The sequence below is a fragment of the Hippoglossus hippoglossus genome, chromosome 21 (genome assembly GCF_009819705.1).
Source record: "Hippoglossus hippoglossus isolate fHipHip1 chromosome 21, fHipHip1.pri, whole genome shotgun sequence".
NCBI classification, from domain to species: Eukaryota; Metazoa; Chordata; class Actinopteri; order Pleuronectiformes; family Pleuronectidae; genus Hippoglossus; species Hippoglossus hippoglossus.
The window spans coordinates 1,401,103-1,412,740 of NC_047171.1; the positions used below are offsets into that span (position 1 = coordinate 1,401,103).

Below are 11,638 nucleotides of genomic sequence, written 5' to 3' on the forward strand. Positions count from 1 at the left end.
GGAGGGCTCTGGGGTCAAGGGGAAAGGTCAGAGGTCATCGTGTTTCACGAATCCCGCCCCAGACTGGACGAGCAGCGTCAACACGAATCCACCGGGGTCAGGACGTCGCTGTGGAGCGAGACAGAGTTTCACAAAGCGTCTCGTGTTTCCACCGTTGGGTCGGTCTGCTGATGTAGAAGAGGAAACCTCCGAGAATCAGCTGATGAGACCTGAAACACACAGTTTCCCTTTGATCCGTGTGTTTCTGTGACATCATGGTGACAAAGAGACATTCAGGGTCGGGGGGGGGAGGGAGGAACAAACATCGAGGTGTGGCTGCATCCGCTGAATCCGTCTCAAAGTCAGCGATGTATCATTCAGCCACACTCCACTGACTGCTTTATGGGACCTGTGAGAGTTATCACGACCTCTGGAGCTGTAACTCAGTCGTGGAGGTTTCAGACACGTGACCCGTCCCCACGGAGTCTCTGAACCGAGCATGTGAGACGCAGATGTCTGCAGATCTGAGTGGGATGTCGGACTTTGTGAAGAGTTTGGTTCTAACAGGACACGGGGTGGTGCAGGAAAAAACAAACGTTCTCTCTTCAGCAAAGTTTCCTGAAGACTCGAGCTGAGCCACATTAGGACGTTTATAAATTAAACTGTTGTGGGTTTAATGTGTTAAACTTAACAAAGAGTAAATGCTTTGTTGTTTCTTTTCCTAGCTCCTCCCACAGATGTCCCACATCTCACAGTTGCAAGTTCCTTTCAAATCTTTTCCAGCTGGAGGTTTCTCCATCATTTCCCTAGTGCATTGTGGGAAAAGCTCGTCCACCCAATACACTTTGGTTTGTCTGCTTTCCAGCGTCAACACATTCTCATCTGCAATTTGTGCAATGTGCATAACAACTGTTCCGAAGCTGAAATCATGTCGTAAAGTTCAGAAAGTGATGGAGCACTTTGTGTTTGTTTGATCGCCTGGATGCTGGATGTTCAGGTCACTGGGTCAGTATCAGCTGCACATGTGAACACAAACCATGTGTTGAGTCTGAAGCCTTCACGTGTGCATCTGCTTCCCTCGTGTGCGACGGACATGAACGTGTGTATCTCCTCTTATACGACTTGACTGCCTTGTCTGACTGTAGTAAAGCTCAGTCATAAAGAAGCATCCGGATGGATACAGTCCTGGGAATGATTTGCTCTTTCCCAGTGAAGTTAATGGTTTGAATATTCAGAGGAACACAGGGATTACATGCATAGAAATTAATTAGAGAGCAAATCCCAGGGACTTGTGCAGACTTCACATTCTGAGGAGGAAACGTGCAGCGAGCAGCGCTCAGTGTGATGCTGTCAGCTCAGTAATGTGACAGTTCAACCCTTAAAAACAGGAGCACAACCTCCGTGTTGTTTCCAAGTTGAACCCAAACACACTGAACTCCTCCTGACAGTCGTCCTCCGCCCTGCAGCTGCTCTGACTGTATCTGCTGACACCAGGAGCAGCGCAGGAAGCTCCAGGCACTTCTCTCATCATCGCCCAGAAAGTATCTCTTCAGTGGCAGTTCCAGGAACCTGCATGTGACAGACACATCCCTCGTTCTCCACACAGCTCCAGTTCCAGTGTGAGGGAGCGAATAAACCGCTGACATCCTCCTGTTCCTGCCGGAGCTGCTGAGGAGGAGATGTCTTCCAGTGGCAGCTGATCATTTAGTTTTTAATGAAGTGTATTTCAGTCAAACTGAAACAGGGTGGGGGGGGGGGGGGGGGGGGGGGGGGGGGGATTCAGGAGAATTCCAGTTGTTGTGGAAAAATGCTTCAGCATCAGTTTACAAAAGCGGAGCCAGGAATGTATATTGATTCCAGCTGCATCGAACCTCACCGCTGATAAATATCACTTTCAGCACTGAGGGAGGAAGAGAAACAGAACAATTTAAAAGAAAATGGATGAAATTGCTATGAAAATAGAAAGTTGTGGTTATTTCCTGACATAATATGCGTTGCACAGGCGGAGGTTAGTGGAGTTTCTTCTGTTCTTCTGTTTTGCAGTGAGAGTGGATGTGGCTCGGGCCTCGTGGTTTATTGGACTCTTTACTTATGGGCTTTAATTAGAAGCTCAACGGGGAAACGTTCTGAGAGGAAATGGAAAGAATCGTCGTTAAAGAGCAAAGACTGAGATCCTGGCATCGAACATGTAAAGACAATATTCTCTTTTCTTGTAATCACACGGCTGTAAACAGTGGGAGCAGCAAACCGAGCCTCTGGGTTTAAATACACCGTTTCCAGAGCAGCATGAGCAGCAGCCCTCTGGAGCTGGAGGGGGGGTCTGCTCCACTTGGAGGATGTGATGCTGGGATGGGACCTGGGGGCGTGTCTCTGTTGGTTTAACGGGGAACTTGACACTGAGTCTGCTTGTGGTCATTTATCTTCCCAGTAATCTGTCCCACAGGGGGGGGGGGGGGGGGTGTTTTACTTTTAGTTTCAATGTATTTTACTCAACCACTTAATACGTTGTGCTCCGGTGAAAGCAGCCCAGCCCGCGGATAGAGAGTTTCTGGGGGAGGGGGGGTAGCAGAGGGAACTGGCAGCCGACGGTCCCGGGGCAGGTCCTGCTGCTGCGCCGCCAAGAGTCCGGAGGCTGAGGTTTGGTCTGTGCGCACATTCCGGGAGAAGCTCCAGAGCTGCGTCCTGCCAGAGGAGAACCTGAGAGGAGAACCTGAGAGGAGAACCTGAGAGGAGGCTCGGACCCGGACTCGGACTCGGACCCACTTCACGCTTCTTCTCGACCCGCACTTCGTTGGGAATAGAAAACACTGACGGAGGATTCACTGGATGAGTTGAACTCTCACAGAGTGAAAACGTGTATTTTCTGGAGATGTGACGTGTTGGAAAAGTTGAGAAGCTACTTCACTTTTTGGAAGCTCGTGTTTTTAGAGATGATCCTCTCTCTCCTTGGATTACACTTGATAACGGAAGTGTCGCTGAAACCAAGTTGTGGATATAACTTTACGCACAGCGAACTTTTCTCCTTCTCTCCGTGTCTGTGACCCAAAGATCCGCCAGTGAAGTGAGTTCCTCCAGCAGGAGCGATGATCTGAAGCAGATCCTGTCACTTCCATCTATTATGTGTTTGTCTTCATCTGGAACTCATTGATTCGACCTCAGATGCGCTAAAGACGCGCCAGGATCTCGGCTCCAGCGCTGGATCTTCATCTGTCCCTCAGTGAGTGTTCAGCCGACTGTATCTGACACCTCGCCACAATGAGGGCTGCTGTTCTCTGTGTACTTCTCATGTCTGTGCTGACCTGGACAGGAGAAGCCGACAGACAGACTCCTCTCAGGCACCGACGCGTAAGACTGGCACATGCCCCGGAGGGCGCACAGGACCAGGGGCGCCTCCTCAGACGTGTGCGTCCTGGGTTTGGCTCGGCCATCTCGGTGCACAGCCCCAAGGAAGGGGACGAGGTTCAGGGTGATGAGGGGGTTCCTGTTTACACCAGGAAGAGGACTGTGCAGGGCAGGAGAGCAGGGGGTCAGGGGCTGGTGCCACGGAGAGGGGTGGCCGCGCAGACTGGCTCCCCCACTGCACCGGACCTGCAGAAAGATGAGGGCACTCCAGGGGCCAGAGCCCGGGTGAGCCGGATGCCCAGCAGCGGCGGGTCACCAAACCTTCTGGCCAGCTTTGCAGGGAAGAACCGCGTGCTGGTGATTTCTGCGCCTCATGAATCTGACGGTTACTACCGCCTGATGATGTCTCTCCTGAAACCAGACGTGTACTGCGAGCTGGCCGAGCGACATGTCCAGCAGATCGTCATTTTTCACCAGGAGGGGGAAATGGGAGGCAAGGTGAGGAGGATCACCACGGAGGGGAAGGTGATGGAGGAGCCGCTGGACACTGCTCTGATCCCCAGACTCATGAACGTCCTCAAACTGGAGAAAGGTAAAGATGGTTCAGGTCCTCAGGGAGGTGATGACACTGTGACCGTACTTTGTGCATGTTTGAGTTTGTCTGAATGTTTTATATTCTGGTTACACACCTGAAAGTACGCTCAGCTCATCATCTGCATAAAAACACTATTCACCTGACACGTGATGTGCTGACCTGCAGGAAAGTTTGGGATGGTGCTGCTGAAGAAGACCCTGCAGGTGGAGGAGAGGTACCCGTACCCCGTGAGGCTGGAGGCCATGTACGAGGTGATCGACCAGTCGCCCATGAGGAGGCTGGAGAAGATGCGGCAGAAGGGCTTCGTGCAGAAGTGCAGAGGAGCTGGTGTGGAGGGTCAAGTGGAGGAGGGCACGCGCACAGGTGAGTTTCCTAAAATCATTTCTAACCGTCACAGGAGGAGAAGCCACCTCCTTCCATCTCCATGTTCTCTTGTACTCTAAACATGCAGATCGTTTGGATTTGAGCGAGTCATCGCAGACTTGTGTTGCCGGCTGCAGGCAAAATGTAATTTAGTTTGTGGTTTTCACGGCAATAGAACATCGCATCAAAAAATAACATCAACTCTCTCCAGAAAAAAGTAGCTTTTCCTTATTTGGCACAACATCATCACAAGGAGAAATCGTTCCGAGTGTGTTTTGTGGATAATCCAGGTTTGAAGCAGACGTGGTTCTTATTCTGTCTCTGAGAAGCACGAACACATTTATATCCATTGGGGCAAAGATCTCAGAGGAAACAGTCACTGAAGACAAGTGAGGAAATATATTTAAAGAAAGATATTCGACGACTGTTTTTTAATTGTGTGTGTGTGTCTGTGTGTGTGTGTGTGTGTGTGTGTGTGTGTGTGTGTGTGTGTGTGTGTGTAGCCATAGACACACCTGTAGAAAGAAAACCAGGGAAGAAGATCCTTCGGAAACCCACACAGGCAACAACAACAACAACCACAACTGCTGCAACCACGACCACAACACGACCAACCACCACAACGACCCCCCCAACTACAACTACAACCCGGCCCCCCACCACCACCACAACCAGAGCGACAACAACAACAACAACCAGAGCAACAACCACCAAAGCCACCACTACCAGGAGAACCACCACGACAAAGAGACCCACCACCACCAGCACCACCCAGAGGCCGACCAGAGCTCCCACCACAGCCCCGTGGCTCCCAGCCCCCAGAACCACCGCTGACCCTTACTACGACACCCGCAGAGAGAAAACCACGCCGTCCGGAGACAACCGCACCGACAAGGACAACAGAGATCCACACGACCGCCGGATCGTACCGGCTACACATAGACCCTCCAAGATCAAACCCACCAAGAAGAAGACCGGAGCCGAGAAGGTGATTTGGTTCTGAAATCATATTCTTAAAGAGTCGTCCTGCTGAATCCTCTTTCTCTGTGGTAAAAGTACATTTAACCAATGACACGTCTTTATCTGTGCAGGTGTTGACCAACGAGTATGAGGACAGGTACGTTCCCATCAAACCAACGGCGGTCGATCCCGAGGAGACGGAATCCTTCACCAACATCAGCCCAACGAAGAAGGTCAAGGGCAAACACAATAAGCACGACAAGAAGAAGAAGAAGAACGACAAGGCGGTGAAGAAAGCCGAGAGGAGAGCGAAGGCTTCGAAGGAGGGGAAGATCGGGGGAAAGAAGAATGGGAAGAAGCTGGTGAAATACCCCGAGACGGACGACTACCCAAAACTAACCAAGAAGCCGACGCCGCCTCCGAAAGGATCCCTGACCTCCTTCCTGGACTACTTCGAACACAGGAGGCGTCTGCTGGTGAGAGCGAGACGTAACTGTCTGTTAATCAAGGGCTCACTTACTCTCCTGGGTTAGTGTTCAGGTTAAGGTTAAGGTAACCCTAACCCTAACCCTAACCTGAACACTAACCCTCCTCAGATGTAGAAGTGTTATGATCCATCAACTCCCACCTCACACATGCACAACATTTAATCAGGTTCAATTTCTAGGTTCTATTGTCTATATGATTTCTTGCTATAGGTTTCTATTTAACTCTCTTTTTACTTTTTCACAATAAAAGAAAGTAAACCAGACGTGTGTAAACTCACAGATCAGAGTCTGATGAAACCATTAAACATCAGGGTCGTGAATCTCCGACAGAACCTCTTGGTCTTGAGTTGTGAAGCTGGACGTGACGACGCTGCAGCGTTTGACAGGAAGTGTTGAGCAGCAGGAAAAGGACCTGATCTATAGTTTATCACAAGTCCAACCGGAGGGAGTTTGTTTTAGGAATCAACTGGAAAGATACTTTTAAAAGCCAAACATCTCAACATCTGGATTCGTCATTTGCCTGTGCTTCGAGGCAGATAATCATTCACTTGTTCCCCTTTTTTATTTCCAATCTGTCTGTTTTTATGTGTTTTATAATCATATATTTAAGTTGCTGCCATATGAGGAGACGTAAACTATGTGGAGCAGAAACCTGAGACGCTGCACAGCTGTGTGCGAACAGACTGCGTGTCTCCCTATAGATTCTTATCACAGCAGCTCTGGGCAGGCTGGGAAAATATGCCCCATCCTACGCCTGCAGGTTAATGTAAACATCACCTCTGCCGCACACTGTGTGTGTGTGTGTGTGTGTGTGTGTGTGTGTGTGCGTTTCATTGTGCACACATGACACCCTAACCTCCCTCCCTCCCTCCAGCTGGTCACGTCCCCCGGCGAGGACCACAGGATGTATGCTCAGCAGAGGGACGAGTACCTGGAGTCGGTGTGTGAAATGGCGATCAGGAAAGTGTCCATCATCACCATCTTCGGCTCCCTCACCAACTCCACCATGAAGATCGACCACTACCAGCTGGGTGAGTGGCTCCCAGCTGCAGGCTCAGCTCTCACTCTTACTCTTTATTACACTCTTTAGTTCTGAAAGAAGTTTGTACCTCAGATATCCAGGCAGGAGATGATTGCCACTTCTCTCAGACGTGTTCCCAGCAGCGCTTCCATCTGGTCGGGTGAACGCCTCCTGCGCAGGGCAGCTCGTGGAGCTCGCAGCTGCTGAGTCACACTGTGGATGATTGTTTATGAGAAGCCAGAGTCTCAGTGGATGTTTTCTGTGTTTTCATCTCACAGTGAAGAAAAGAGATGAGGTTTATTTTAGTCTTCTCTCCTCGCGTCAGCCTGTAAAAGTCCTGTATGTCATGAAGGGGCTGATGTCTGATGGACTTCATAGGGAATGCGACATTAGGAGTTTTTTCACAGGATAATTGATTTATTTTTTTATAATTTTCATTCCTTTATGTGAGAAATAGACTTGAATCTTTAAAAAGTGAAGTATAATCTCAGTTCTTCTGTGGAAAGTCTTAGGTTTTCTTTCTGTAAACATGAATCCTCCCTATGTTCAACTGGACATTTCTTCTTCTCCGTCTCACTTCCTCTCCTCTTGCTTTTCACACGTTCACCATGTGAAGCCAGAGACAGGAGCAGTGTCTCCTGCCACGTCTCCTGTCCTGTCTCTGTCCTATCGTCCTCACAACATGTCAAACTGGAGGATTCGAGCACTGAACTCTGCTCCAAGTGAAACATTCAGAATGAACAGTGACTCTGCCAAAGCCACAGAGACGTGCACGTTGCTGTGCACGTCTCTGTGCAGGTGACGGACGCTGACCTCTGATTCACATCGTCTTAGTTTCTGTGCTCAAACTTCACCGACGTGTTTACTCTGTTTCTTTACCTCCGCAGAGGAAGTTATTATTCCACCTCCTCCATTTGTTGGTTTGTTTTTCTGCAGAATTACATGAAAACTACAGAACTGATTTACTTGAAGCTCGGTGGAAGGATGTGTGGGCTGACTCATCACACACACACAGACACACACACACAGACACACACACAGACACACACACACACACACAGCTCTTTAAAATGCCCCTCCAAACCACTGCTGTTATAATGGGAAGTGTTGTGTTGTTTATTTTTGGTAGTCCGACATTTTAGGGGACGATTTTACAGCCGTCTCAGCTGCAGTTAGTTAACATCAAGACATTCAGACTCACTTTGCAGAACTTACGAGTGTCACTCCACATGACAACGAGATCTAATCCACATGGAATTCTGGGAAAAGTGGAAAAGTTACGTCACCCACCCCCCACCTCACCTCTCGGTTACAGTTTTGTTCCATTTACCAGCCAGAGGGTGAGTGTGTGTGTGTGTGTGTGTGTGTGTGTGTGTGTGTGTGTGTGAACATGTGCTGTGTACAAACAACATGTTCTTTCCTCACTGAAAGAAGCAGTTGTTGAACTAAACCTCCCACAAAGTGTGAGTGTTAAGTTTGTTGGTTGCTCAGCAACACCGGCTGTACGACTGTGTGTGTTTGTGTGTTTGTGTGTGTGTGTGTGTGTGTGTGTGTGTGTTTGTGGTGGGTTTTTCCTGATTCGATGGCCTCATACATATTACACATCACAGCGTGGGGGAAACAACCACCGAGAAACACTGTTCTGTGGTCTGTGTGTGTTTGTGTGTGTCTGTCTGTGTGTGTGTGTGTTTGTGTCTGTGTGTGTGTGTGTGTGTGTGTGTGTGTGTTTGTGTGTGTGTGTGTGTGTGTGTGGAGGGAGTGGTGATTAAAGGCTCTGGCCTGTATAAACGCCGGCTACAGTAAATTTCGTCGGCCTCGTCTCTGCCAGATCTGAGTGAATCAAAGCTGCTCTTTGTGGACTCGTCCCCGATTCACTGGTCGTGTTTCCACTCGTCACTTTACTGTCAAACACACGATTCAAAGAGCTCAGCAACAGGAAACACCTTTTACTCCTCACGTGTTATTATGGTTTGTTTGATGGCAAAACTCTGCATCACAATTGTTTCATGTAAAGACGTCCCTCAAACCTACAGTTCTCACTCTCTGATTTATTTTCTCTGTCACAGAATTCCACTGTAAATTTGTGTTCGAGTTCAAAAATGAAGTTTGCATGAAGAAGTCCTGACTCCCAGAACCTGACCACTGTGTCTCCTTCGTCTCCAGAGAACGACAAGTCGATGAAGGGTCTTCGTCAGGAGGACCTGGTGAACCAGGACCTGATCACGGAGCTGAGGAAGGAGTTCAGCATGATGCACGATGACTTCTACATGGTCCTGACCGACACCGACATGAGGGTCAAGGTAGGACCTGGTTCTCTGTCTCGTGTCCTCCGCATGTGGGAGCTGCTTCCTCTGAGCTCCGTCCCGACTGAATGTGCCGATGGCAATGCCAGGTTTGAGTTATTTGTAAAACATAAACATATTTTATTGAAAATACATTTGTTTGTGTCTATGCACATTTTGTAATTAATTAACCAGAATAAGGGGTTTTAGTGAGAAGTTTAATCATCGAACATTTAAATGAATATATTAAGAGTGTAAAAGTACTTACTTCGTCCTCGTCTTCAGGGTCCTTCGAAGGCTCCAGTCCCTGAATGTGGACAGGCTGTAAAAGACGTCTCGTGATATTTTAAAATTCTGAATGTGCTTTTAATAATCAACCTCTAAAGTTTCACGTTGTGCCAGAAATAAGTTGTTTTTCTTCTTCGTTTATGACTCTGCTGTTTTTTTAAAAATCTCCTATTTACACGCTCAGCGTCCGTCGGCCCGACACTTCGTCTCCTGCTCTCTGAAGCTGGACGGACCTGTCCTCACGCTGCCGCCACGAAAACACTGTTTTAATTCACACTACATGACATTGTGTGTGTGTGTGTGTGTGTGTGTGTGTGTGTGTGTGTGTGTGTGTGTGTGTGTGCCAGGGTAAACCACCAGGCTGTTTTTGGACTCATCAAAGAGACCAGTGTTCATGTCTCCGCTGACAGAGGCCGAGACAGGGACGTCTGTGAATGTTGGAGGATGTGGGTGTGGGCATGAGACAGAGAGGAAGAGGAGGAGGAGGAGGAGGAGGAGGAGGAGGAGGAGGAGGAGGAGGGTGGGAGTCAGTACAACCCAGAGGAAGGTGTGAGAGTGTTTGTGCGGCTGTGTTACATTTTCCTGCATGTGTTAGATATTCATGTAGAGATTTCTAAAATGAAACGCGATGCGGTGCTTTCCCTCGAGTTCTTCTGGAGAACGCTCGGCATGTGGCAAAGCTCGCACGATAACCTTCCCTCCATCATGTTATTGGAAACAGGTTGAACTCTGTTCTCTCCTCCTCTGTGATGTTTCCAGATGTGGTGTTTGTTCTTCCACGGACACATTGATGTATTTATTCTGTGGCTTCAAATCAGCCTCTGGCGGAGAATGACCGCTTCCCGTTGATGTTCTTTTGTCAGCAATCCTACGAGGTCCCCATCGCCATGAAGGCCGTGTTCGACTACGTCGACACCTTCTCCTCCCGCATCCGAGAGATGGAGCAGCAGAAGAGGGATGGAGTCGAGTGCAAGAAGGAGGACAAGCCCCGGTCGCTGGAGAACTTCCTCTCCAGGTGAGACTGAAAGATTCACTCGGTTGTACTCAGGCGACTTGTTTGGTTAACTTGCTGAACCTCCATGGAAATGACCTGGTTCCTGAAGATTAACCAGTGAAGAGACAACTTTTCACAGTCCAGCAAAAGTTCGGACTCACTGTCCAACAACCACAACACCAGGTCGACATCTGTCCTGAACCCTTCGGCCTCTTTTAGCTCTCGCCACCTGAAGGTTCCTCCAATATTCACTCAGTTAGAGGCCTCCAGGGGGCGCTGTGGCAATGAAAGACCTGCCATTCTTCCTATTATAATTTTGCATACCATCAGAATGATTTTGAAGCTTTTATTTTAAGGTTTAAAAACTACGTAGTGTTGCTTCAGAGATGTACTCTGCCGGTTGGTCTCTTCAGGGCTTTGAAACCCTGGGCTTTGCTTCCATTCGGCCGTGAGAGCTGCTGTGAGCTCGGGTTCGGCTGCCGTGCGTCACAGAGCGATGCAGGGTGGTGTTGAGGTCAAGCTCAGAAAACCACGTCTTTATGGGTTCATCCACTGGATCAATATGTTTGATGGTTTCCTGAAACTACCGCCACAGAGCTGGGTGCACATTATTGACAGTCGTGTACAAATAAGCTGTTTCTTTAAACATGAAACACAACTACCAGCCACTGGGTTTATAGATCTCGACCTCGTCGGACTGAAAACACTAGAAGTCCTTGAAGAGAGTTCCTCTGAGAATCTGGTGGTCGGAGTTCTTTGGGTGGTCCCGGCAGGCGGTTCCTCCTCCGTCAAACATCTGCTGCTGTGCTCAATAATCAAACCACAGTTTATGGCCTTTATAAGCAGCTTTTGGCAAATCGCAGCACAGTGTGTTCCACGGATATTAAAAGTAACACAAACCCTTAGTTTGTCCCTCAAGGCTGAATCGCTGCCGTCACACACGAGATGTCGGAACCAGACAGGGTGTCTCTTGTTGCCATGGAGACCTGGACTCCGGCTCCAGATCGCAGCGCTGAGATCTGGCAGGTTTCTGACCATAATTTGGGATTGTCAGCCTCTGGCAGTCGGGGAGCGTGTCAGTGAACAGGCTCGAACGCCTCGTCTCCGCGCAGAGCTTTCACTGCTGCGCCAACGTGCCACTTAGGTCCAGGCTGAACTTTCCTGTGATTGCAGGTTCCGATGGAGACGTCGCCTGTTCATCATCTCCGCCCCCAACGACGAGGAGTGGGCCTATCAACAGCAGCTCTACGCCCTGAACAGCCAGGCCTGCAACCTGGGTGAGTCTCCTGAAACCACTCATCCTGATGGAACCTGAACGTGATGGAA

The 11,638-nt window shown here is 49.2% G+C and overlaps 1 protein-coding gene across 1 annotated transcript in view; it reads left to right on the top strand.

The window, feature by feature from the left end:
- Positions 1-2,364: 2,364 nt before the first annotated feature.
- The window catches only part of ccdc80 (coiled-coil domain containing 80), a 12,447-nt gene continuing 3,173 nt past the window's right edge, over positions 2,365-11,638 (top strand). Inside the window, exons 1-8 of the mRNA XM_034574254.1 lie at positions 2,365-3,913; positions 4,082-4,279; positions 4,783-5,267; positions 5,371-5,715; positions 6,602-6,758; positions 8,912-9,048; positions 10,182-10,333; positions 11,486-11,589. Of these exons, the coding sequence (XP_034430145.1) occupies positions 3,235-3,913; positions 4,082-4,279; positions 4,783-5,267; positions 5,371-5,715; positions 6,602-6,758; positions 8,912-9,048; positions 10,182-10,333; positions 11,486-11,589 (2,257 nt within the window). The 5' untranslated portion in view covers positions 2,365-3,234. The remainder of the gene's footprint in view (positions 3,914-4,081; positions 4,280-4,782; positions 5,268-5,370; positions 5,716-6,601; positions 6,759-8,911; positions 9,049-10,181; positions 10,334-11,485; positions 11,590-11,638) is intronic.